The 26,195-nt window shown below is 51.9% G+C and overlaps 1 protein-coding gene across 6 annotated transcripts; it reads left to right on the plus strand.

Annotated features, from left to right (window-relative positions):
- The first annotated feature begins 2,057 nt into the window (after window positions 1–2,057).
- On the plus strand, window positions 2,058–25,633 carry Fgr (FGR proto-oncogene, Src family tyrosine kinase). 6 transcript variants are annotated; one of them, XM_070037515.1, is made up of 13 exons: window positions 2,058–2,157; window positions 11,006–11,069; window positions 12,495–12,727; window positions 13,226–13,328; window positions 14,237–14,335; window positions 18,641–18,744; window positions 18,969–19,118; window positions 21,406–21,561; window positions 21,639–21,818; window positions 22,432–22,508; window positions 22,757–22,910; window positions 24,530–24,661; window positions 24,751–25,633. In XM_070037515.1, exons 3-13 carry the CDS (start codon window positions 12,508–12,510, stop codon window positions 24,957–24,959), a joined length of 1,584 nt encoding a protein of 527 aa, XP_069893616.1. In that variant the 5' UTR covers window positions 2,058–2,157; window positions 11,006–11,069; window positions 12,495–12,507; the 3' UTR covers window positions 24,960–25,633. The 6 variants fall into 6 exon arrangements, with proteins under 6 accessions (XP_069893616.1, XP_069893618.1, XP_069893620.1 ...); XM_070037517.1 differs by having other exon boundaries at window positions 12,498–12,727; XM_070037516.1 differs by lacking the exon at window positions 2,058–2,157 and adding an exon at window positions 9,644–9,743.
- Window positions 25,634–26,195: the final 562 nt, after the last annotated feature.

Genomic DNA, 26,195 nt, shown 5'->3' on the forward strand with positions numbered 1-26,195 from the left:
CACACACACACACACACACACACACACACACACACACACACGCACAGAGCAGAAGGAATTTTGTTCTTTCATTCATCTGGGTACTCAGTCTTTGTTGCTTGAATTCTTCATTCTTATCTTCAAGGATTTTTTTTTTCTTACTGGGCTTTTGTTTACTTGTTAATGCTTTTGTTCCTTGGCTGATCCATGCATTTTTATGCCCAGAGAATCTGCTAATTCTGTGCCAGGCCCTGCATGGGGTGCAGTGGAGGTATCAACAGGAGCCAAGACCCAGTCTCTGCCTTTGAGAAAAACATCCCTCACACCCAGCCCCGCCGAGCCAGTAGCACACAAGGCAGGAGCTGCTATGGGCTTAGGATGGGGGTGGACATTTGAAGGGGAGGGACTTCCTGGGAAACGTTCTAAACCAAACCTTGCTGGCTGACAGAGCAAGCTTGAGTGGGGGATTCCTGACTTTCTCAGTTCTCCTCTCTCCCCCTCCCTCCTTTCCCTCTTTTTTTCCTTCCTTTGTTCATTCCTTCCTTCCATCTTTCTAGCTCTTTCTCCTTTTCCCTCCTTTCTTTGCTCTTCCCTTCCCTTCCTCCCTCCAGACCCTCCTTCATCCCTTTTTTTTTTTTTTGAGATAATGTCTCACTATGTAGTCCAGGCTGGCTTAAAATACTCAATCCTCGGGGCTGGGAAGATGGCTCAGTGGTAGAGCGCTTGCCTTGCATGCATGAGGCCCTGGGTTCGATTCCTCAGCACCACATAAGCAAAAAGAAAAAAGCCAGAAGTGGCGCTGTGGCTCAAGTGGTAGAGCGCTAGCCTTGAGCTGAAGAGCTGAGGGACAGCGCCCAGGCCCAGAGTTCAGGCCCCACAACCGGACCCCCCCCCCAAAAAAAAATACTCAATCCTCCTGCTACAGTCCGCTGCTGAGATTACACGTGTGTGTCACCATACCTAGCTTTGTTGTTGTTGTTTTTGTTGTTTTGGTTTTGATGATTGTTTGAGATGGAGACCTGCTATACTACTCAGGCTACCTCTAGCCACTGGACTCAAGCAACCTCTGTAGTGGCTGGGCTGGCTCCAAGGTGGGTTTAGTCTCTTTCATCTCTGTTCCTAAGGCTGGCTCCTGACAGGTAATGATTGTTCATTGAAGAACATCAATGGGTGCTCATGGGGTGGTAATGCTGTCCAGCCAGGGTGAAGCCACCCTCCTGAGTCCTGTACTTCCTCTGCTGTGCTTCCCGGGCCTCTCCCCCCCTCCCTCTCCCCCCACCCATTTTCCTAACAGTATTCTTATTCACACCCACTACTCCTAGTCACCCACAGTGACACGGTGACACTCCTGAACAGGTGCTTGCCCACACACAAAGCCCCACACACCCTCCTGGTACTTAGAACCACACCTGCCTGTGTGTGTAAGTTATTGATTCCAAAGCCAGAGTCCTCAACAGGCCCCAGACAGAGACCTGTGTTTCCACACCCAAGCTGTGCTCTGCCATGTTTGTACTCCACCATGTACTACTCCTCCACCACCACCTGCCACACCTCCTGCCGCACAAGCCACACACCCAGGGGGTTCCAGGACCCCAACCGAGCCGGAGCTGAGAGCTAAGTTGGGGAGGGGCGCGGGGGGTCTCAGCCTCTGGGAGAGGGAAGGCAAGGCACGGTGACAGCGTCCACGGTGGCTCTGGTGACAGCAGGCTGAGGCCAACTAGCTCTGAGAACTCGGTAGGGCGAATGGAGATCTGGCCCCCAGCTTTCCCAGCTGGAAAAGGAACCAGCCAGAGGTGTTGGGGGTCTCCGACTCAGAAAGACCCTCTTGAGCTCTGTTCTGCTGATTCTAAACTTGCAGGGCCTTCTGGGGGTGAGAAAGCTGCCCTTTGGGGGACACTGGGGTGGGGGGATGATGTGAGCGGGAGAAGCTGGGGTGCAGAGAGGCCTCCAAAGCCGAATTCCGCCCCCCCCTCCAGGGGAGGTGGAACTGGCGGCCTGGGATCTGGGGGCCCCTCCCCGCGGCCGGCTTGGGCTGGGGCGGGACTGGCAGTTCTCACTGTGGCCCGGGCCGGGCTTCCTCCTCCCAGCCCCAGGGGGGCGGGCGGCGAGGGGGCGGCACCCCAACTCTGCCCCGCAGCGGCTCAGGTGGCCGCCCGGAGCCTGCTCCCCCCGGACCAGGTAGGTGGGCGCAGGGGGCGGGGCGGGGAGGCAGGTGGGGCCCGCCCCCCCACCCCTGCGGGGCGGGCGCGGGGGAGGGCGGCCAGGGGACCCCCACACTGAAAAGGGCTTTAGGAGGAAAACTAGAGGGGAACCTCGAGAGTGGAACTAACACTTGGGGAGCAGGCTGAGGAACAGGGGAGACATAGAACAAAGGGGTCCCCCGAGTGCGATGGGGAAAACAAGGCAGGCTGTGAAGAGGTTGTTAGAACCTGGGAAGGGAACGGGGTGGAGGGAGAGGAATACGGGACCCCCGAAGTGAGGAGCCTGCGGACAGGCTGTGGGGGGACCGGGGAGGGGTGCTGGAGCAGTGGGGAGTTGGCCTAACGGGGCGGGGGTCATAAGGTCATACGGACGATCCCTGGGCGCTGCCCGGTGGGGCGCGGCCGCGGGGGTCCGGGATGACCCCCCCCAGCCCGAGTCGGCAGGAGTGGGGTGAAGCTCACACCCGCGCGGGGAGGCCTTCCAGGCGCGGGTCCCGCTTCCTGGGGAAGGCTGGGGGTGCGCCGCCCGCCCGCCCCGCGGCCCGGGCCGTGCCCAGCTCCCCGCGGGATCCGGGAATTGCAGTCCGCCCCGAAGGAAATCCTGCCGGTGCCGAGGAACGCCCGCGGGGCCGTGGCCATGGCAACGCGGCTCGGCGCGCGAGCACCTGGGCGCCCCGCCCCGTCCCGGTGCGGGAGCCGGGGGGTCCTGGGCCAGTGCGTCCCGGTTCACTGCTGTGTGGCTGCCTTCAAGTTTCCGGGCTTCTCTGGGTTTTCTCCCCCCCCCCCCCCCCCCCCCCCCCCGCTTGAAGGATGGGAGAATTAATCCCTCACCCATGCAATTCATGGAAACCGGCATTGCTGGAGTTCTGAATTACCTTGACCCAGACGGATCAAAACAAGAAGGGGAACCCCCCTTCCCCGAACCCGTCCTTTCCCCACCCCCCACGTGGCTCACATCTGTAATCCTAGCTTCTACTCAGGAGGCTGAGATCTGAGGATCACGGTTCAAAGCCAGCCCAGGCAGGAAAGTCTGTGAGACTCTTATCTCCATTTAACTACTAGAAAACTGGAAGTGGCGCTGGGGCTCAAGTGGTAGAGTGCTAGCCTGGAGCTGAAGAACTCAAGGACAGTTCAATTCCCACGACTGACCAAAATAAATAAATACATAAAATATATGTATTGAGAGTCCATTCTGGGAGATGAGCAGGATTCAGTTCTGTCCCTTACCCTGTGGTGGATGCCACACCCAGTTGGCCATTGCTCAGGCATGTAATCTGTCAGGGATCTTCTTGGCTTCCTTCCATCTTCACAGATGGGACCGTGGAGGTTTGAGAGTTAGTATGGGGCTGGATGCCCACCTTGATTGCCACAGAGGTACTCAGAGCCAAGGCCCCAGACTCCACCTCCTTCCTGGCCAAAGTCATGTGGCGCTGGCCAAAGTCATGTGGCGCTCTGAAGATGGGATTGGGGAAGAGCAAAAAGAGCTTGGGAAAGGCTCAGAAGTTTATTGCCATGTCTTCTTTCTCCCAGTGGGGTGAAGTTGTGAGTATAGTTTGGGCTTGGACTGAATGAATTTGGGATTGATTGGGGGGGAGGGGATTGTGTTTTGCAACCCCTTGAAGCTGAGCTGGCAAAGGAAATGGCCAGACCATGTGGCAGACCATGGCAGGTTGGGTAGGGGATCCCAGGCTGGAAAAGGAAGGAATCAGAGCCCTTTCCATACACAGGAAACTGGCCTGGCCCAAAGTGGATGACAAAAATCCCTTCATCCTATCCCCAAGGACCTCGGAGGGGAATCTGTGTCTGACCATGCCATGGAATCGCTTCCCTCGCCTGAAGATCTAGGGCCTCAGATCAGGTGGACATAAAGATACTACTCTTTTTTTTTTTTCCCCTCCCCTGGGGCTTGAACTCAGGCACTGGGCTCTGTCCCTGAGCTTTTTCACTCAAGGCTAGTGCTCTACCACATTTTGGTGGTTAGCTGGAGTCTCATAGATTCCTGCCTGGGTTGGCTTTGAACTGTGATCCTCAGATCTCAGCCTTCTGAATAGCTAAGATTACAGACATGAGCCACCAGCACTTGGCCTAAGACCTTCATTTTAGAGACTAGTGGGTAGGTTTTCAGGGACAGATAGAAAGCCACTTTACTTACATAAAGTGGGGAAAAAAAAGTCTCAGCTAATACCCTCAAAATTATGTGGAATACATAGTTAATATGGCATTCTTGAGTACATGAGTATGTGTGTGTATATGTGTGTATGAAAGAGAGACAGAGTCAGAGGTGATCTCACCAGGAGGTGGTCTATGTGTGGAGTTATGTCTTCTTAGCCCCTGGGTGGTCAGGTAGATTGGATTTCAAAGCCTCAAGAAAAGCTAGTGTGGGATTGAAGAGGCCTCCGGCAAGAGATTATAGCTCTTAGCTCAGTGTGGCCCTACAGTCCTAAAGAGTGACTCAAAGGCCATGGGCAGGGACTGGCGCTCGCAGTCCAGGCTTAGGATAAGAAAAGGGGGTGGGGGCAGTGTATGCCTGCAGACCTTCACTTTATTTCCTGCCCCTCCAGCCCAGCCCCCCACCCCCACCCCTCCTGTCCAGCCCGGAGCACTGGGGAGAAGCCGGAAGTCTTGCAGGCCGGTGGTTTCCTGCCACTGCCCAAAGTCCCAGTTCCCTTTTGGTGAAATCCCCAGACAGCCTAGGCCCTCTCGCCTAGTCTGAGAACTTCTCTTTCTTCACAAGCCCCGCCCCTTCCCTGCCCTCCCTCCCTTCTTCGCTCAGAACAGAGGGAAGTGAAAGTTCTCTGAGCACCTACTGTGTGCCTGTTGCTTTCTGGGCCCTTCTCAGTTGATGCTCAGGAGCAGTCTGCAGGGAAGATTTGCATTCCTGTCGTTCACAGGCAAAGAACTGGAACCTCAGAGGGATGAACTGACTTGTGCAAGGTCAAGCTACTCATCAGGCAAGGGAAGAATTTGAACCCAAATCTGTCTTTAGATCCTCTAGATGCTTGCTAGGAGCTGGGGTGGACAAGACATTCTGTGTCTGAATCTAAGCTTGAACATAACCTTGGCACGTGGAGTCCAGGGGAAGCAATAGCTGGGTCTGGGGCTCCTAGGTCCAGGCGGTGTGGGGAGATAGGAGCAGGGAATTATGAGTGAAAGTCTGTTCCTTGCTGGGTACCCAGCTGTCATAAGACAGGTGCAGATGGCCAGGGGCTGGGTAGAAAGAATGATTCTCACCAGTTGGGGTGAATGTCCAAATGCTGCCTGGGCTTTGGAGAACACAGCCCAATGCCAGGAACAGAATTCTGGACCTGAATAAAGAATCCTGGCTTGGAATCTCCTGCCTCAAGGTGTGTGTGGCCTCAGGTGGTCACTCCCCTGCTACCCAGGAGGCAGGTAAGTGGCCTGAGTAATGTCCCTTGGGGCCGTGCGACTCTGCTTCTTGTGGCTCTCTGCCTTACATGGCCAAAGCACACTGAGCAGGAGTTGGATCTCATGAAGCTGTCACAGCTGTTCTGCACAGAAGGTACAGAAGAGAACACTAAGGCTCAGAGATAAAGCATCGGCTTGTCACTCACCCAAGACCAGAGATGTTGAAGGACAGAGCTGGGAAGCCAGATGTGCTGGTGCATGCTTGGAATTCCAGCACTTGGGAGGCTGAAACAGGAGGATCCCAGGCTTCCAGCCACCCTGGACTATATAGCAAAAACCCTGTCTGAAAGACAAAATGAAAATGAAAGAACAGAGCTAAGGAGGGCCACACTAGGTAGATGTTAAATCCGAAAGTATTGTGGTCCAGGGTTAGATCTCACACAGCTCACATACCTGTAACCTGATTTGAACCCTGGTGGGTCTCTTGGAGCTTATTCCTATCAACCAGATGTTCGAGAGATTTATTTAGGACTGAGTGTGTAGCTTAGTGGTAGAGTACGTGCTTAGCATGTACAAGATCCTGGGTTCAATCACCAGCACATACACACACACACAAAAAAGACACTGATAAACAGACATAAGTCCCTGCAGTGTTTACAATGCTGGTGGATAGCCTTTCTTTCCAGTGTTTATCAGGCAGCCAAGTTCACTGCCTCTGAGAAAAGACAGACAGGACAGATTGCTGTTTCTGGGCTATAATTTAGGATTTAGAGCATGTAGCACTGTGTCTAGCACACAGTGGGCCCTCATAAAGAGACACATATTATTGCTCCTACTAGTGCTGCAAAATAGAACAGTGCTGAGAGTGGGCCTTGGAGCCAGATTGACATTGTGTTTTTGATTCCCTTACTCCAAACAATAGTGGTGTGTGTGTGTGTGTGTGTGTGTGTGTGTGTGTGTGTGTGTGTATGTGTGTGTGTGTGCACGTGTGCCAGTCCTGGGGCTTAAACTTGGGGTCTGCACTTCTGGATTCTTGGTGGTTAATTAGAAATAAAAGTCTCACAGACTTTCCTTCCCAGGCTAGCTTTGAACCTCAATCATCAGATCTCAGCCTCTTGAGTAGCTAGGTTTACAGGTGTGAGCCACCAGTGCCTGACCAGAATACAGACTCTGGTTAATATTTGGTCTGAACTCTGGGCCTCATTTTTTTCCTCATCCATCAAATAAGGGTTAAAAATAAAATCTACAAATAATAAAATCTACCCCAGAAAGCTACTTAGTGAGATCACACAGAGAAATTCACTGGCATGAATCTAGCCAATGTACAAATGTTGAATAAATCAGGACATTTTTGGTAATTGTGATGGCTACCCAGACTTCTAGGAAATCCAGTGGTTTCTGAGACAATTGGTCCAACACTTTAAGATCTGAGCAAAGGAAGGACAGAGTCTTGGGGGTTAGTTTCATGAAATGCTTAAGCTGGATTTCCAGCCTGTATATTCTCTCTGTCTCTCCCTCCCTCCCTCCTTCTCTTTCTCTCTCTCTTGTTTTCTCTTGGTCTTTTTAGTTCTCTGTCTCTGACTCAGACTCCTTTTTTTTTTTTTCCCCTTAGTCATGGGGCTTGAACTGAGGGCCTGGGCCCTCTTTGAGCTTTTTTTGCTCAAAGCTAGTGCTCTACCACTTCCAGCCACAGAGCTACTTCCCATTTTCTGGTGGTTAATTCAAGGTAAGAGTCTCATGGACTTTCTTGTCTAGTCTGGCTTTGAACCTCATTCCTCAAATCTCAGCCCCCTGAGCAGCTAGGATTACTGGCATGAGCCACAAGTGCCCAGCTGACTCTGACTCTTTATCTCTGCCTTTTTCCTGCCCTGGTTTTTATTTTTATTTTGTTCTGCTGAGGATTGAACCCTCAAATCCAGGGCCTTGCATAGTTGGACAAGCTAAATGAGCTAAATCTCAGTACTTGGTTTTGTTTTGACGCAGGGTCTTACTATGTAGTTCAGGCTGGCCTTGAACCATGGTCCTCCTGCCTCTGCCTCCTGAGTGCTGGAATTACAGCCATTCACCACCACACCCAGTTTTTGTTGCTCTTCTTTCCCTTGCACTTCAGTCTCTGCCTGTCTTGCTTTCTCCAGCTGGCACTGGCTCAGGGATATTGGTTCGGGAATTCAGGTGGGTATTAAATCAGCCATGATGGGAATATTTATATCACGGAAATCAGCAAAAGCTGCAAATGAGGGCTTTGGTGTTTTTGGTTCTGCTTTAATTTTCTGAGCACCAGTCTCTTGACACACCATGCTGCTTCTCTATTTCTCTGCCTTTGCCAGTCTCTTTCTCAGCGTCTGCATCTTTCAGTGTCTGCCTTGTTCTAGCTTTCTTGTTTGTCCTCTGATGATCATGGTCGGTGGCATGTAATGTGGCCCTTCCTTGTCTAGGGCCATGCAGACACCATGGTGGGGGAGGGTCACCCTATGTCGCACCCTCTCCCTGAGCGTCTCTGAATACTGTCAGGGCCCTCTGGGGCCTTTGTCTTCTCAAGCCTGCAGGTTGATCAAGCCCTGAGATCTGCCTGCTGGTCACACTGCCAGCCCATAGCTCAGCATCTCCCACCCAACCCCCACACTAGGCCTGCAGACTCTGGAGCTCCCCTGAGGCTGATAGAGCTCTGTTGTGGCGATGAGCACTTGGCTGTTATTGGAAGTGGCAGCATTGTGGCTATGTGGGGACCCCAGAGTTCTGGAAGTCTGCGTTCTGTACAGGAGAGCTCTCGTGGAGGTGTGTGTGTGTGGGGGGGGTGCAGCTCCATCTCAAGGGAGCGCCTTGTGTACCTGTGACCCACTAGGGGCTGTGCATTCGCCAGAGCAACTGTCCATGTCTATAACAGACCGTGCAGACATCTCAGATTCTGGGCTCAGTGCCAGGCTACATACATCACCTCTGTGGGAGTTGGGGCAAGTTTCTAAGCCTCTCTGGGCCTTAGCTGCCTCATTAATATGCTTGTGTGGATGTGTGTGTGTGTGTGTGCACATTGGTACTAGGGCTTGATCCCAGGTCCTTGGCTCTTGCTTGTCTTCTTTGCTCAAGGCTGGCACTTTACCACTTGGATCACACATCCACTTCCAGCTTGTGGAGATAAGAGTCTCATGGATTTGTCTGCCTAGCTGGCTTCAATTTGGATGGATTTTTTTTTTTGGGGGGGGAGGGTCCGGTTGTGGGGCCTGAACTCTGGGCCTGGGCGCTGTCCCTCAGCTCTTCAGCTCAAGGCTAGCACTGTACCAGTTGAGCCACAGCGCCACTTCCGGCTTTTTTTTTCTTTCTGCTTATGTGGTGCTGAAGAATAAAACCCAGGGCCTCAGGCATGCAAGGCAAGCGCTCTACCACTGAGCCACCTTCCCAGCCCCTGGCTTCAAATTTTGATCCTCAGATCTCGGCCTCTTGAGTAGCCAGGATTATTGGAGTGGGCCACTGGTGGCCAGCTTTTACAATGCTTTTAAAATACGGCTTTTGTATAAAACAAGGTGGACCAGACAAAGGGCTGAGTGCAGCAATAGCACATAGAGGGGCTACAGGGAGAGGCTGCGTGCGCACAGGGCCAGAGGTGGCTGTGGGTCCCTTTGCAGAGGTTCAGTTTGCGTCTGTCTGCGTGGCTTGCTACGTGTCTCTCAGACCATTCATATACGCTAGAGCATGTGAGGTGGCAAGCGCAGATCTGGGGGTTAGCTCAGAACTAGTTTGGGGTGTGCTGGTCTTCCTGCGATGGTCTAGAGTTTTCCTCTCGCCTTGTAACCCTTGCTTTCATGTAAGCTCCTCTCCCCTTTACCTTCCCTGAAGCTTCGCAGCTCATTCCTGGGGTCTGCGTCCCCACCACCTTTTTCTCCCCTGGTTCCAAACCATCCTGGCATTTTGGGATCTTTACACACTGGTTCCCGCCCCCCCCCCCCAGAATTCTGGGGTGAAGATGTCTGCAAGGCCTAGTAAACAGGGGCTATTTTAGGTGAGTCCTCTCACCACAGACCGCTTCACAGTTTGCCACATGGGTGTCACCCCTTCCCGCTCTAACACTCATGGGGGGACAGTTCTAGTGACGGCTAAGGAGGGACTGACTGGTGAGGCTAAGATGCCAGTCCTGGCTCTGATATGACAGAAGCAGCCAAGGGCTACCAGACCTTTTCAATCCAGGAAGGCTTCCTGGAAGAGGTGAGTGAGTGTGCTAGTAAGAAGGACAGGATCTGGAGAGAGGAGGATCTCCACAGGGGAACTGGCCTAGGACGGAGAGAGGCAAGGTGGAGGGCCTCCAAATCCTATCCCCAGGATCTTCAAGGGCCTCTCTGGGGGAAATTGGGGTTTGTCAAGTTGGCCCCACCTTACAATTCTTCATTGCTCTCACATCTTAGGAAATCCAGCCTTCTCCCCAGCCAGTTCCTCTCTGGGTGTTGCAATGGTGGCATTTCTGATGGGGGGGGAGAGGTGGGAACCCCTTGCTCAATGAGCTGACTGTTGGGTTGCTCAGAGAACTCAGCTGTCAGGGAAGGCTTAGTTGGTCTGGCGAGCATCACAGGAGGCTATGATGGCCCCCAACTTCTGACTTGGGCCTTTCTCTGCCGTGGGGGATAGGAGCAAAGCTTTGGAGGTAGGTGTTTACTTGCATTCTGCCACCAGAGGTGACCCTGTGTCTTGTGGGCTTTGCTCAATCCAGACTGGACTCAGAGGCAGGGTGCTAGGAAAGGGTTTGGTTTTAGGAGACAGTAGCTGGGGGCTTGCGGGTGAGCTTACAGGAATCTTGTGCAAAAGATGGATCTAAAGCTGGCTGGGCATGGTGGGCCCCGTCGATAATGCCAGCCACTAAGGAAGTGGATTTGGGTGCATTGTGATTTAAGGCTAGCTTAGGTAAAAAGCTAATGAGACCTTATCTCAACTAACAAGCCTCTGAGTTCATATCTGCGGCTTCAGCTACTTGGGAGGCATAAGTAGGAGCTGCTTGGTTTGAGATTTGCCTCAGGCAAAAATATAAACCCCAAAGCCAATAAAGGATGGGAATATGATTCCAGTAGTAGAAGCTGAGGCCCTGGACTTAAACAGAAAACTCTGAGTGTGGAAGTGTACGAGTAGGTGTAGGTGTACGTGTGTGCTCTATTGCAGAGCGGAGCTTGGATCTTTCTCCAGCTGTGCGGGTGTGTGGTGTGCTAGCAAGCTTATGTTGTGTGTGGTGTGGCTGTGTGCTGGTGTGTTTGTGTTCATGGGTTGGTGTCAGGTAGAATGAGAGACAGCTGGTGTGGGTGGTGTGTCCTGGACAAGAGTAGGTGTGTGAGTGTGCCAGGGTGGTAGGAAGGGAAACGAAGGCAGAAGTCGTGCTGGTGGAGCCCAGGCCTCTGGCGTTCTGAAGAGGGCAGGAGCTGGGCAGTTGGCTGCCAGGAACATTGGCAGGCCTTCATCTTCCCTGTTCTCCTGTCTTGCCTCAGGTCTTCTGCCCCTCCTGAGGACCATGCAGCAATCCCACTGACCCAGGAGTAAGAGCCCCGCAGGGTGAGTGGAAGTGAGGGAGGACTGAGGCTTTCAGGGCCAGGAAATGGGGTGGGGTGGCCTTTCTGCGCCCCACAATGCCTGCCTCACAGCCCCCTCCTCCTACAAGGGCCTTGTTGCTAGGTAACGGATGGGGGAGCCAGAATGAGGCAGCTTGAGAGGCCGGAGGCTGGACCCACGACAGGAAATGGCCTTGATCTCCCTCTGTAGGGAATCTCCAGGTGCAGGCTTACGGCGCTGGCTCGCACACTCATACACAGACCCACGCGGATACACGGACTAACATGCACACAGAGACACACAGACATGCACAGAGCACACGTGCTTCCACACAGAACCACATACAGTCATAGACAGACCGACACACCTACCCACACAGACTGCACGCACACACACACACAATTCTGCAGATGTGTGCATGTAACCAAACATATCTGCACATACTTCTGTATACAGACAGTGTGTGCACACCCAAAAGCTGTATACATATACACATATAAGCAAACACATTAATTTCTTCTTTGAGTGTGTGCGTGTGTGTGTATGTGTGTGTGCTGGTATTGTTACAGCAACACAGACCAGCAAAGATTAAGACCACTTTTTAAAGAGGATAAAGGAGGGGCTGGGAAGGTGGCTCAGTGGAAGAGTGCTTGTCTGGCATGCATGAGGTCCTGGGTTCGATTCCTCAGCACCACATGAGCAGAAAAAACTGGAAGTGGCGCTGTGGCTCAAGTGGTAAAGCACTAGCCTTGAGCTGAAAAGCTGAGGGACAGCGTCCAAACCCAGAATTCAAGCCCCATGAACGACAAAAAAAAAACAAAACAAAAACGAGTTTATTGCTGGTGACATGAACCAGACTAGTGTCAGAAAGAAGTTCACATCCTTAGGAAGTGGGGACTATGATGTTATGTCTGGTGGTTAATTGGAGATAAGAGTCACAGACTTTCCTGCCCAGGCTGGCTTCAAACTGCAATCCTCAGACCTCAGCCTCTTGAGTAGCTAGGACTACAGGCATGAGCTACAGTGCCTGGCTTATGAGACTCTTATCAAATTAATCACCAAAAAGCCTGAAGCGTATCTGTGGTCCAAGTGGTAGAACACTAGCCTTGAGCAAAAAAGCTAAAGAACAGTGCCCAGGCCCTGAGTTCAAGCCCCAGAATCAGCACCAATCAATCAATCAAACAAACAAATAACACTGCAATATCAGGATGTTAGCACCAGCCTGAGCGGGCACAGGGGCCAGCTCTGAGGGGACACATACTCTCTGTAAGCCTAGGAAGGCAGCTGGGAGGCAGGCTCAAGGGTGGCCCTGCCCACCTTATCCCTCACTAGAGGGATACTCCAGTCAGGCCCTGGAGTGAATGCATGTGTGCTCAGGATGGCGCCCCTGGTACAGGCCCTCGAGTCAGGCATGTTCTCATTCTGCAGCAGGGTACCTGGCATGGGCTGCGTGTTCTGCAAGAAGGTAGAGTCAGCACCCAAGGAGGATGTCGGCCTGGAGGGGGACTTCAGGAGCTACGGGGCTGCAGATCGCTATGGCCCTGACCCCACTCAGGCCCGGCCTGCGTCCTCCTTCACCCACATCCCCAACTACAACAACTTCTCCCCCCAGCTCACCAGCCCTGCCACCCTCATCGGAAGCACCATTAGGGGCATCTCAGGTGGGTTCACAGGGCTGGAGGCAGGGGTTGCTTGGGCCCTGGGAGAGAGTGTGGGGCACAGAGAGAGTGGATTTGTCCTTAGAAACTTCCAGAGTGATGTGGGTGCCACAGTCCTGCTCTCTACTTGCACAGGCTGAGGGACTGTGTACCCTTGTACCCTGGAACCCCAGTCTAAGGGGACTGGAGCTCTGTTCTCACCTGAGAGGGGCTCCCATTGGCCAATGCAGGTGGTAAAAGAAGCATCTGGCCTCTTAAGTATCGAGTGGAAAGTCTTCTTAAAGGGGCAGGAGAAAGAGGGGTAGGCAACTTAGGGGCTCCCCGGCATGAGAAGGGCATGAAACCCCATGCTTCAAATCCATGGGAGCCAAGCTGGGAAACCCAAAGCAGGAAGCCTCAGGAAGGTATGGTGTCTGGCTGGGGAACTGGAATCTAGGGGTGCAGCCCTCTTGGTGCCCCATGCTGTGTCTCACTCTTGCTGAGTAACCCCTGCCTCTGCAGGGGCCGGTGTGACCCTGTTTGTGGCTTTATATGACTATGAGGCCCGGACAGAGGATGACCTGACCTTCAGCAAAGGCGAGAAGTTCCACATCCTGAACAACAAGTAAGTGACCTAGGCGTGGCCTGATCTGGGAGCAGGGCCCAGAAAAGAGTCCCATCCCACCTGGTCCCTGTCCTCAGAAAGTTCCAGCCAAGTTGGGGACAACTCTGCATGACAACATAAACCTTGGGTGAGGACCACGGTTCATTGGTAAAGCATTTGCCTGGCTTCATAGCACCAACACACCAACAATCGACTTGATTGATTGCTACATGAGATGGGAAATTGTGAGCACAGAAGGAACACTAAGCCTCATCTCCAGGAAGGAGGTGACAGGCAGGCTTCCTCGAGGAGATGTTTAGCTGAGATAAGAAAAATGACTAGATCGCCAAGGAAGAAGTGACCAAAGAGAAAGAGAGGATGAGAATATTGACAAATGGTCTGTGAGGATGGACCATGAGGGATGGAGGCTGGGCTGGGAGTGTGGCTCAGTCAGGGATAGAAGTGTGGCTCAGTGTTACAGCAAGGCCCTGGGTCCCACTGCAGGAAATAAATGAGATACAGAATGGAGTAGAAGCCATGGAGGTGAGTGGGTAGAGTCTGGAAGGTTTTTCAGCTGCACTGAGGAATTTAGATTTCATCCAGGAAGAAAGGCATAGCCCTCTGGGGTTTTCAGTGGGGGAGAAATGTCCTCATCAGCTATTTGCTGCTTCTCCCCAAACCTCAGCCTAGCAGAGGAGCAAAGAGCAAGAGGAAGCAGCCAGGAAGCCCAGGCATTCTCAACCCTATTCCTTCTTTAAGAACCGAACAGACAAAAGCTCCCCCACCCCCACCCCAGGCTAGATGTCCAAGGTCAGGGTTAGCAGGGTCAGTCTTAGCCATTGTTGGTGTGGCCTGCTAGCCTCAGAGTGCCCATGGCTTGAGCTGCCCCTGACTAACTCACACCCCCATCCCCCATTATGTGCCTGCAGTGAAGGAGACTGGTGGGAGGCTCGGTCCCTCAGCTCTGGAAACAGTGGCTACATTCCCAGCAACTATGTGGCTCCCGTGGACTCCATCCAGGCAGAAGAGTAAGTGGGGATGGTTGGGGGGGGAGGGTGCGGGGGGGGGGAGGCCTGCCCTATCCACAGGACCCTGGGTTCTAAATGCCAAGACCACTTCTAAGTCACTGCTTTACGCTGAGCTTGCATCCTTCCTTGTCCTTCAATGTGTAAAGTTATGGAGGGAGTAAAAGAGTCAATAACAGCTGGATGCCAGTGGCATCCTAGCTACCCAGGAGGCTGAGATCTGAGGATCACTGTTCATAGCCAGCTCAGGCAGAAAAGTACGTGAGACTCTTACCTCCGATTAACCACTTTTTTTTGTCTGTCCTAGGCTTTGAACTAAGAGCCTGAGCGCTATCCCTGAGCTTTTTTTTTTTTTTTGCTCAGGGTTAGCACTCTACCACTTTGAGCCAAAGATCTGCTTCTGGTTTTCAGGTGGTTAATTGTAGATAAGAGTCTTCGGCTCAGGGAAGCTGAGACCTGAGGATTGTGGTTTGAAGCCAACCCAGGCAGGAAAGTCCATGAGACTCTTATCTCCCATTGACCACTAAAACACCAGAAGTGGTGCTGTGGCTCAAAGTGTAAAGTGCTAGCCTTGAGAAAAATAAAAACCTCAGAGACAGCACCCAGGCCCTGAGTTCAAGCTCCTGGACCTAAAAAACAAACAAACTAAGAATCTTCTGTTTGGGCTGACTTTGAACTGCAATCCTCAGATCTCAGCCTCAGCCTCCTGTGTAGCTAGGATTACAGCATGAGCCCCAGTGCCAGACTGACTTCAGGATTTTTGCTGGTTAATTAGAAATAAGAGTTACACAGACTTTTTTGACTGGGCCTCACTTCAAACGGCAATTCTCAAATCTGAGTAGTTAGGATTATAGACACATGGGTTTACAGATTTTCTTTCCTTCCTTCCCTCCTTTTCCTTCCTTCCTTCTGTTTCCTTCCTTCCTTCCTTCCTTCCTTCCTTCCTTCCTTCCTTCCTTCCTTCCTTCCTTCCTTCCTTCCTTCCTTCCTTCCTTCCTTCTTTTTTGCCTCTTGAACTCAGGGTCTGGGCACTGTCTCCAAGCCTCTTTTTGCTCAAAGCTAGTGCTCTACCACTTGAGCCACAGTGCTACTTCTGACTTTTTCTTTATGTGGTACTGAGGAATCGAACCCAGGGTTTCATGCATGCTAGGCAAGCACTTAACCACTATGCCACAGTCCCAGCCCATACATGAGACTCTTATCTACAACTGACCACCAAAAAGCTGGAAGTTGAGCCAACTCAAATGTTAGAGTGGGGCTGGGGAGGTGGCTCAGTGGTAGAGCGCTTGCCTTGCATGCATGAAGCCCTGGGTTCGATTCCTCAGCACCACATAAACAAAAAGAAAAAAGCCGGAAGTGGTGCTGTGGCTCAAGTGGTAGAATGCTAGCCTTGAGCTGAAGAGCTGAGGGACAGCGCCCAGGCCCAGAGTTCAGGCCCTACAACCGGACCCCCCCCACAAAAAAAATCAAATGTTAGAGTACCAGCCTTGAGCAAAAAGGCTCAGGGACAGTGCTCAGGCCCTGAGCTCAAGCCCCAAGACTGGCACACACACATACCAAACATGGAAGAGACTTTGCAGGAAGGGACTCCCCAGGATTTGGTGACTGATTTGCTGTTGGGTTTGGGGGTGTAGGTAGCAGTGCTAAATGCTATAGTGGGGGGACACAGCAGCAGGTAGAGACATGTGGGTTTTGTGGGCCTGCTGGATGGAGGTTTGTGGAGATGAATACCTAGGTAGAGGAGGCTGCCAGCCTTTAGACCAAATAGTGCCCATGGCACCGCTGCTTTAACCCAGAGGAAGGCATACTTGCTCCTGACACTAAAGCTCTTTAATTTCTTCACTGTGGCCCTGTCAGGTAGCACTGTCAGGGAAATATTGGGACTTGGGTTCCCCAAAAGGAAGAGACATTGGAGAAGGCAGGAAAACCAGGCCAAGCCAGTACAGAAGAGCCAAGGAGAAGAGAGGTGAAAGGAAATTTCAGGCAACAGGGGTGTGAGGGTCAGAGGCTGTCATTGGACTTGGCAATGGGGTGACCTTGTTGAAAGAGCCTGAGAGAGAGTGGGAGAGAGGGAGGAAGTAGAACCCGAGTGTGAAGTGCATTTCTCAGTGAAGTCCAGGTGAGAAGACAGCCAGATGGACAGATGGATGGGTAGATGCCAAGGGCAAGATGACAGTAGGACCTGTCCTCTGGGGAAGGGAGGAGCTGCTTGTGGGGTGGGGATCCCCGGAGCAGAGGGAAACAGGCAGGGTCCAGAACACAGAGTGTGAGGCCATAGTCTCAGGAGGCTCATGGGTAGGTGGCTGAGGGAAAGGAGGCGTGATGGACAATGCTGGGTCTCAGCACAGACAGCTTGGGGTCCTACTCGGGTATCACAATGGCCTCAGAAGATGCTTAACTATTCAGAAGCTCAAATTCCTCTTCTGCTTAGTAGCATGAGAACAGTTCCTACCTCCCAACCTGGTTATGAGAACTCAATGAATACATGTGCAGAGAAATGATCAGCTGATCCTGACTTGTCCTGGTATAGGTGTGGGCAGAGCACTGGCCCTTCACATTCTTCTCAATGTCTTCCCTTCTTCCCCAAACTATGCCACGTACCCAGGTGAAGACAGATTGTGTCAGAATCCACTGAAACTTTAACCTCCCTTGATGGGAAAACCAAGCTCCTTTTTAATTCAGCTCAAATGGTCCCAGTCCTATTTAGTGATCAGCTGACCCCCAAACCTTCCATAGCACCTGCAGTCACTTTAACTCCACCAATGGACTTTCCCAGTTGGTAAAGGGTTACAATTCAACCCCAGAAAGAATTGCCAAGAGGGGGGAAAAAAAAGGAGTGGGTAGGGGCTGAGGTTAAAATTGAGACTCAGGACAACACCCACGTGGGAGAGAGAGAGAGGGAGTGGGTGGAAAGTGGCAGACACTGCGGGGCTGGAACAGTCAGAATGAGAGGAAGAGAAGCAAGACAGCTGGCTCTGGAAGCCACAGGAAGGAATCTGGGGCTAAGGGTGGGAGAGGGATCTGGGTGGTGGGGAAAAGCCTAGGATGAGTGGCTGACAAGGTCGGGTGAAACAGTCAGCCAGACTCACGGGCAAGTCACTTCCCCTTCCCAGCTGTAAGCTCCTTATCTGTAATGAGTATGTGAAGAGAGCTGCTGAGAGACGGACTGAGACTCATGACACCACGATGAGCTCACTAGTGACTGGGTTCAAGAATGTGGTTTTTTTTGTTTGTTGGTCACGGGGCTTGAACTCAGGGCCTGGATGCTGTCCCTGAGCTCTTTTGCTCAAGGCTAGCGCTCTACCACTTTGAGCCACAGCTCCACTTCCATTTTTTTCTGGTGGTTAATTGGAGATAAGAGTCTCACACAGACTTTCCTGCACAGGCTGGCTATGAACTGTGATCCTCAGAGTTCAGTCTCCTGAATAGTTAGGATTACATTACAGGTGTAAGCCACTAGTGCCGGGCTTAGAGCATTTGTTTTTATGCCAGGGCTGAGGGTTGAACTCAGGGCCTGGTGGTCTCCTTTAGCTTTTTCGCTCAAGGCCAAGCCCTCTAGCACTTGAGCCACAGCTCCATTTCCAGCTTTTTTTTTTTTTTTTCTGGCTAATTGGCGAGAAGAGTCTCATGGATTTTCCTGCACAGGCTAGCTTTGTACTGTAACTCTCAGATCTCAACTTCCTGAGTAGGATTACAGAGGTGAGCCTCTGGTGTCCAACAGCTATCTTTCTGGTTGTTATTTTTTGACACAGGTCTCAGTTATGTGGCCCGGCTGGCCTTGAACTCTCAGTCTTCCTGCCTCAGACTCCTGAGTGCTGGAATTACAGATATGCACCACTATGCCTGGGTTTTTAGCAATTTTAATTTGAGACCCCTAACCATTATTAGGCAACCCACTGTGTCAGACATTTTCTGCTCCCATTTTCTGGGATCCTCAGGTCTAGGTATATGAACCCCATTTTTCCCCTTTGGTCATGGGGCTTGAACTCCGGACTTGGGTGCTGTCCCTCAGCTCTTCAACTCATGGCCAGCGCTCTACCACTTGAGTCACAGCACCACTTCCGGTTTTTTGGTGGTTTATTGGAGATAAGAGTCTCACGGGCTTTCCTGCCGGGCTGGCTTTGAATCTCGGTCCTCAGATCTCAGCCTCCTGAGTAGCTAGGATTACAGGCGTGAGCCACCAGTGCCTGGCTAGGAGCTCCATTTTATAGATGAGGACATTGAGTCTTGGCTTGTGGCGTGACTGCTCAGGAGGTGGAGTTGGGGTTTTAGGGAGCATACTGGACTCTTGCCTCTCCTTGCCAACAGGTGGTACTTTGGAAAGATCGGGAGGAAGGATGCAGAGAGGCAGCTGCTCTCACCAGGCAACCCGCAAGGCGCCTTTCTCATTCGGGAGAGTGAGACCACTAAAGGTGGGCACAGCACTAAGTGTTACTGACCCCGGAAGCCCAGACCTTCTGGTCAGTAGAGACTGGGATCAGGTGGAGGGGCAGGGCTAGGCCGGCTGAGCTAGGGCGGCTCTGGGTTCTACAGATGTGGACCTCAAACTTAAGAGTCTCCAGCCTTTGGGGCCTCTTTCTGTTCCCTAACAGGGTAGAGAGGTGTTGAGCAGTTCCTAAGTGACCCTTCCTCTCAGGTGCCTACTCCCTGTCCATCCGTGACTGGGACCAGACCAGAGGAGATCACATAAAGCATTACAAGATTCGCAAACTGGACACGGGCGGCTACTACATCACCACGAGGGCACAGTTCGATTCCGTGCAGGAGCTGGTGCGGCACTACATGGGTGAGCTGGTGCTTTGGAAGCGGGAGCCAAGGCAATGATGCATGGCCATGGATAGACAAAAGCCCAGAAGTAGGAGTGGCCAGGCCAATACTACAACCCAATGATGGAGGAGGTTTCCATGCTGAGATCCTTCATGGGTGTGAAACCACTCATGGCCACGTAGCGCCTCCTAATGTCTGGGTGGGGAATGGGCTTAATTCTTGCTCGGAGGCCTGAGCCTGTAGAAGGGGCTGGGCTGCACTTTAGTGAGAAACTGTAGTGTTGGGTGGACCTTGGATACCAGGTGGCCAGGCAGAATGAGGATCTATTAAGAAGCAGTGGCCATGATCTGGGAGCGAGGTGGTCATCACCAGATCAAAACGGAGGCAGTGTGTACACAGGAGCAGATGATTCTGAAGCAGGGCAGGAAGGTATGGGCCTCCCTGGATAGTCTGGCTGTGGGGTTGATTAGTTCCACCTTGAATAGTTAGGTCAAGGATGAGATCCATAGAAAGGAGAGGGCCTAGCTGGGCACCGGTGGCTTACACCTATAATCCTAGCCACTCAGGAGGCTGAGATCTGAGGATCACGGTTCAAAGCCAGCCCGGGCAGGAAAGTCCGTGAAACTCTTACTTCCAATAAACCACCAGAAAACCAGAAGTGGCACTGTGGCTCAAGTGGTAGTGTGCTAGCCTTAAGCTGAAGAGCTCAGGGACAGCACTCAGGCCCAGAGTTCAAGCCTCATGACTGACTAAAAAGAGAAAAAGAAAGAAAGAAAGAAAGAAAGAAAGAAAGAAAGAAAGAAAGAAAGAAAGAAAGAAAGAAAGAAAGAAAGAAAGGAAGGAAGGAAGAAAGGAAAGAAAAAAAGAAAAAAAAGAAGAGAAAGAAAGAGGGGGGAGGGAGGGAAGAAGAGAGGTTGGGAGGGAAGGAGGGAAGGGAGGGTCTTGGCCTGGGAACGTGGCTTAGTGGTATAATGTTTGCCTAGCATGTGAGAAGCCCTGGGTTTGGCTCCTCAGTACTACATAAACATAAAAAGCTGGAATTGGTACTGTGGCTCAAGTGGTTAAATGCTAGCTTTGAGCAAAACAAGCTCAGGGACAATGCCCAGGCCCTGAGTTCAAGCCCCAGGACTGACAAAAGAGGGGGGAGAGAGAGAGAGAGGGAAAGGGGGAGAGAGAGAGAGAGAGAGAGAGAGAGAGAGAGAGAGAGAGAGAGAGAGAGAGAGAGGGAGAGGGAGAGGGAGAGGGAGAGGGAGGAGAGAGAGAAAGAGGAAAGGGGGACAGGGAGAGGGAGAGGGAGAGAGGGAAAGAGCAGGAGAAAGAGAGAGGGAGAGGGAGGAGAGGGGGTCTTGTGTTTACAGCTTTGCTTCTAACCCCCCAATCCTTGTTCCACCTGTCAGAACCTTACTTTATCCTCTGAGATTCCTAGCTACTCAGGTGGCTGAATATCAAGGTTCAAAGCCATCCTGGGCAGACTTCATCTCAAAATAAACAGAGAAAAGCTAGCCTGGAGCCGCATCAGTGTCTCACTTTTATAATCTTAGCTACTCAGGAGGCTGAGACCTGAAGATTGAGGTTTGAAGCCAGCCTGGGCAGGAAGATCCGTGAGACTCTTAACTCCAGTTAATCACAGAAAAAGCCAGAAATGGTGCTATGGCTCAAGTCTCAAGTGGTAGAGTGCTAGACTTCAGCAAAAAGGGCCCAGGGACAGCACCCAGAGTTCAAACCCCAGGACCAACCAAAAAAAAAAAAAGGAAAAAGAAAAAGAAAGAAAGAAAGAAAAAGAAAAGCTAGGGCTGGGAACGTGGCTTAGTGGTAGAGTGCTTACTTAGGATGCATGAAGCCCTGGGTTCAATTCCTCAGCACCACATAAACAGAAGAAGTCGGAAGTGACTCTATGGCTCAAGTGGTGGAGTTCTAGCCTTGAGCAAAAGAAGCTTAAAGACAGTGCCCAGGCCTTGAGTTCAAGCCCCTGACCAAAAAAAAAAAAAAAAATAGAAAAGAAAAGTTAGGCTGGAGGCGTGACTCAAGTGGACTCAAGCGGTAGAGCGGCCTTGGAGCAAGCATGAGGCCCTGAGTTCAGACCCCAGTACCAGCAAACAAACACACCATAAAGGGCTCCCCTCTCCCTCTGGGTACTACTCCTTGCCTTGAGCACCAACGCGTTCACGCACGAAGAAGGCTGATTACCTTCGGTCTTGCCCTGTGACCTCATCTAAGGTCCAGTTAGATCTCGAGGGTCTAGTGCTAGGTTAAAAGGAATGGGCCAAAAGTCCACCTATGACCTCCCTCCCTCCATCACCCCCCAGAGGTGAACGACGGGCTGTGTTACCTGCTCACCGCAGCCTGCACCACCATGAAGCCTCAGACGCTGGGCCTAGCCAAGGACGCCTGGGAGATCAGCCGCAGCTCCATCATACTCCAGCGCCGGCTGGGCACCGGCTGCTTCGGGGACGTGTGGCTGGGTACGGGGGTCCCGGGAGCCAGGGCAAGGGAGGGAGGAGGCGGGGCTGGGCTTGATGAGCCCCTGGCTGCCGGGCAGGCACGTGGAACGGTAGCACCAAGGTGGCGGTGAAGACGCTGAAGCCAGGCACCATGTCCCCGAAGGCCTTCCTGGAGGAGGCGCAGATCATGAAGCTGCTGCGACATGACAAACTGGTGCAGCTGTACGCTGTGGTGTCGGAAGAGCCCATCTACATCGTCACGGAGTTCATGTGTCACGGTGAGGGCGGGGGGGGGGGGGGGGTCTGGGCAGGTGCAATTGGGAGGGAATTAAGGCTGCCACCGGGGCGGGTTTATGAGCCATAGGCCGAGCCCAGGGGAGGGGCTGGAGTGTGTCAACACTAGGAGGGATAGGGAGGGGCGGGGCCAAGACAGAGGGGAAGGGCGGGGCCAGGACAGAGAGGAGGAGCCAAGACAGCTGGGGCAGGGGGCGGGGCCAGGACAGGGAGGGTGGTGCCAGGACAGCTGGGGCAGGGAGGGGCGGGGCCTGGGGCGGGGCAGAGCCTGCACGCTGGGTTGATTAGCTTACATAAACTCAAGCAGGGTCTGGGGTGAGGGAGGATCTCTGGCAAATTCCCTTTGGCAAATACCCCCTGGTATATCCAGGGGGCACAGGCAAAAACTAAAGATGTGCTCAGAGCCTGGGTGAGATTAGAAAGGAGTTGGACATCCCGGCAGGATCCTGAGAGGGGGCCAGATCTAGGTGGGAAGGCAAGACTGGGCCAAGGTAACTTACAGGTACAGGATCAAGGTTAATCTGGGGAGACAGGGCTGTTCTCTTAGGAATCTAGGCAGTCTCGCTGCTGATTTACAAGCTTCTTCTTCTTCCCCAGGTAGCATGCTGGAATTCCTCAAGAATGCAGAGGGCCAGGTGTTGAAACTGCCCCAATTGGTGGACATGGCAGCCCAGGTAAACTGAGCCAGCAGCCTTCATCTCCTAGACCTCTCTCCTTTTGTCCTCCCACAATTCCCGGTGCCCTCAACCACCTAGAAGTGTGGCCGGCCCACATCAGTTATGAGGCCAGTGGCATAGTCACTCTCTGAGGGAGCTTTGGCATCCCCAACCGGGAGTGTGGACTTTTCAAGGGGTCCCTCACCCCTCACACAGGCTATACTACTGTTGGAACTCCATGTCTCTTAAACCTCTCCTGCCTCCAGGTAGCTGAAGGCATGGCCTACATGGAGCGTATGAACTACATTCACCGAGACTTGAGGGCAGCTAACATCCTGGTTGGAGAATGGCTGGTGTGCAAGATCGCTGACTTTGGGCTAGCTCGCCTCATTGAGGATGAAGAGTACAACCCCCAACAAGGTGACCTTCCTCACCCTAACTTTACAGATTACAAAGCTCCAAGGGACTGCTGTGGGTCACATCTTCAGAAGCTCTTCCCCACTCTTAGCCCAGTTATCACTATCCTGAGATGTGTCAGAACCAGTGGTGGGTTCAAATCCTAGCTTAGCCACTTACCAGTCATGTGTTGTGAGTGACTTACCCAACTTCTGTGAGTTACAATTTCTGGTCTGTAAAATGAAAATATTTACACAGTACGTCCATAGATACTTACCACATACCTACTAGGTACTGAGCACTGCTCTAATTCTCCAGTGTGAGGTACCAGGGTGTAACAGTGTGGAAGGCCCAGAATGAATCCCAGCTACCTGGCTGTGTAGGCAGGGCAAAGTGCTTACTCAATGCCTCCCCTGAACCCTATAAGATGAGGTCAGTCGGGCTGGGAATGTGGCTTAGTGGTAGAGTGCTTGCCTAGCATGCATGAAGCCCTGGGTTCAATTCCTCAGTATCACATAAACAGAAAAAGCCAGAAGTGGCACTGTGGCTCAAGTGGTAGAGTGCCAGCCTTGAGCAAAAGAAGCTTGGGCTCAGTGTCAGTGCCCAGGCCCTGAGTTCAAGCCCCAGACTGGCAAAAACAAAGCAAAACAAAATGAGGTCAAACACAGTATTTACTCCAAAAGCTTTTGGAGAGGGTTTAATGAGTTGATGCATCTATATGACCTAAAACAGTACCTGGCACTTGAGGTTCATGCCTGTAATCCTAGCTACTCAGGAAACTGGTATCCCAGGAAGAAAAGTCCACAAGATTCTTTTTTTTTTTGGGGGGGGGGGTCCAGTTGTAGGGCCTGAACTCTGGGCCTGGGCGCTGTCCCTCAGCTCTTCAACTCAAGGATAGCACTCTACCACTTGAGCCACAGCGCCACTTCCGGCTTTTTTTCTACTTATGTGGTGCTGAGGAATCGAACCCAGGGCCTCAAACATGCAAGGCAAGCATTCTACCACTGAGCCACCTTCCCAGCCCTGTAAGATTCTTTTTTTTTTTTTTTTTTGCTTTTTGCTTATGTGGTGCTGAGGAATTGAACCCAGGGCCTCTGGCATGTAAGGCAAGCACTTTACCCCTGAGCCACCTTCCCAGCCCCCCCATGTAAGATTCTTATGTCCAGCAAAAAGCCCAGAAGTGAAACTGTGGCTGAAGTGGTAGGGCATCAGCCTTGAGCAAAACAAGTCAAGCAAGAGTTTGAGCCCCAGTACTGGCAGAGAAACAAATTAACTAATTAGCTGATTAATTAAAATAAGTAAATAAATAAGGCAGTCCTGGGTTTGGGGTTATGGCTTAATGGAAACTCACTTGCCTAGGGCATAGGAGGTACTGAGTTTGGTCCCAGCATTAGAAGAAGGGGGGGATATAGTAAACACTAGATACATCTTAAGTGTTATTGTTGGAGGAATCTTATAATATTTAGAAAATGCACTGCACTACAGTATACACTGCGGGCTAGCAGGATACCCTGTCCTCTCTGCAGTGTCCAGAGATCTCTCTGCTCAGAGTCACTTGCTCATTCCTAAAGTCCCAGTCTATGAATCCAGCTGTTCTAACAGACCCCCTCACCAATTGCCTCTCCCATCTCCCATGTTTCCAGGGACCAAGTTCCCCATCAAGTGGACAGCCCCAGAGGCCGCCCTCTATGGGAAATTCACCATCAAGTCAGATGTGTGGTCCTATGGGATCCTGCTCACGGAGCTCATCAGCAAGGGTCGAGTCCCCTACCCAGGTGTGTTGCTGGCAGGGGAAGGACTTCCTTGAAACTGTTCTTTGGGGGTGGGGCCAGGCCTCCAGATTAACACAATCTTACCCCCGCAGGCATGAGCAACCGGGAAGTGTTGGAGCAGGTGGAGCATGGCTACCACATGCCCTGCCCCCCAGGCTGCCCCGTGTCCTTATACGAAGTCATGGAACAGACCTGGCGTCTGGACCCAGAGGAGAGGCCCACCTTCGAGTACCTGCAGTCTTTTCTGGAAGACTATTTTACCTCCACAGAGCCACAGTATCAACCTGGAGACCAAACATAGCCCCGTCTCTGTGGGTGCCCACCGGCCTTTGCAGTCCCCAGGGCTCTGGTCCCAAAACCCAGGCTTAAAACCCTGTAGAGTATTGGCCTATCAGGGGGGCTGAAGCTCTGATGCCAGCTAGGGCAACCCTCTTTTAGAGAAGGGGCAAATGGGGGCTAGGATCTCATTGCTCACTTACTCTGACCCCAAGTACCGTTTCTCCCCTTCCCACCCAGGCCCCACTCCTAAATCTAGGCCCCACTCATTTCACGGATGGAGGAATGGACTCAGAGCTCATCTCACTCACCCTGACCCCTTCATGTCTTAAAGCCCCTCCATGTCTCGTGTCTGTCCCCTTCTGTCCCCACAAATGTTCATACCTTGTCTAGTTATTTATAAACCACTATTTCCCTTCCCTCACTTTCCTCTTATTATTAGACACCTTCCCATCATCCCATTCTGGTCTAAGCCCTAAGAATTCATGCCCTTTGGACTCATGCCTTGATGGTTGGCTGCTCTGGTCCAGAAGACAGAGAGAGAGAGAGAGAGAGAGAGAGAGAGAGAGAGAGAGAGAATATGAATGAATGTTACTGAAAGCCACCACCTCTCTGAATAGTCTAAGCATTTATAGATTATCTAAATAATAAAAATGACAACATGAATCCGTAAACTATGAAAAACTATCTGAACCTTTATTCATGTGTTTATTTATTTTTGTGCCAGTAACAGGGTTTGAACTCAGGCCTTATGCTCTTGCTTTTCTTTTTTGCATAACACTGGCATTCTACCACTTGAACTGCATGTCCACTTCTGGCGCTGTGTGTGTGTGTGTGTGTGTGTGTGTGTGTGTGTGTGTGTGTGTGTGTGTGTGTGTGTGTGTGTGTGTGTGTGTGTGTGTGTGTACTGGGGCTTGAACTCAGGGTCAGGGAGTTAGTTGTTCTTCATTTTTGTGCTCAAGTCTGGCACTCCACCACTTGAGAAAGCTAGCTGTCTTTGTCCCTCCTACTTCCATTGTTGGCTTGCTAGGGGTCCTGTCAGGTGCATGCTGCTGTTCTATCCTACCAGTTCCTAAGAAAGGGAAGGCTCCTGTCTACACTGAAGTGAATTGCTTGGTTTGTCTTCTTGTTTATTTAGTTATTTTTTGTGGTGGTACTGGGGTTTGAACTCAGGGTCTCATGCTTGCTTACCTGATGCTCTGCTGCTTGAGCTATGCCTCCAATCCTGACTTTTGCTAGATAGTTTGGAGATGGAATTGCA

Source organism: Dipodomys merriami, unplaced genomic scaffold (assembly GCF_024711535.1).
Source record: "Dipodomys merriami isolate MVZ:Mamm:240054 unplaced genomic scaffold, mDipMer1.0.p SCAF_28, whole genome shotgun sequence".
Classification (NCBI taxonomy): domain Eukaryota; kingdom Metazoa; phylum Chordata; class Mammalia; order Rodentia; family Heteromyidae; genus Dipodomys; species Dipodomys merriami.

Bases quoted from the DNA above. Each gene is read 5' to 3' on its own strand.
- Fgr (XM_070037515.1), top strand. From the start codon at position 12,508: ATGGGCTGCGTGTTCTGCAAGAAGGTAGAGTCAGCACCCAAGGAGGAT. The intron at 12,728-13,225 runs GTGGGTTCACAG...CTGCCTCTGCAG, and splicing joins CACCATTAGGGGCATCTCAG to GGGCCGGTGTGACCCTGTTT. The intron at 22,911-24,529 runs GTGACCTTCCTC...CCATGTTTCCAG, and splicing joins AGAGTACAACCCCCAACAAG to GGACCAAGTTCCCCATCAAG.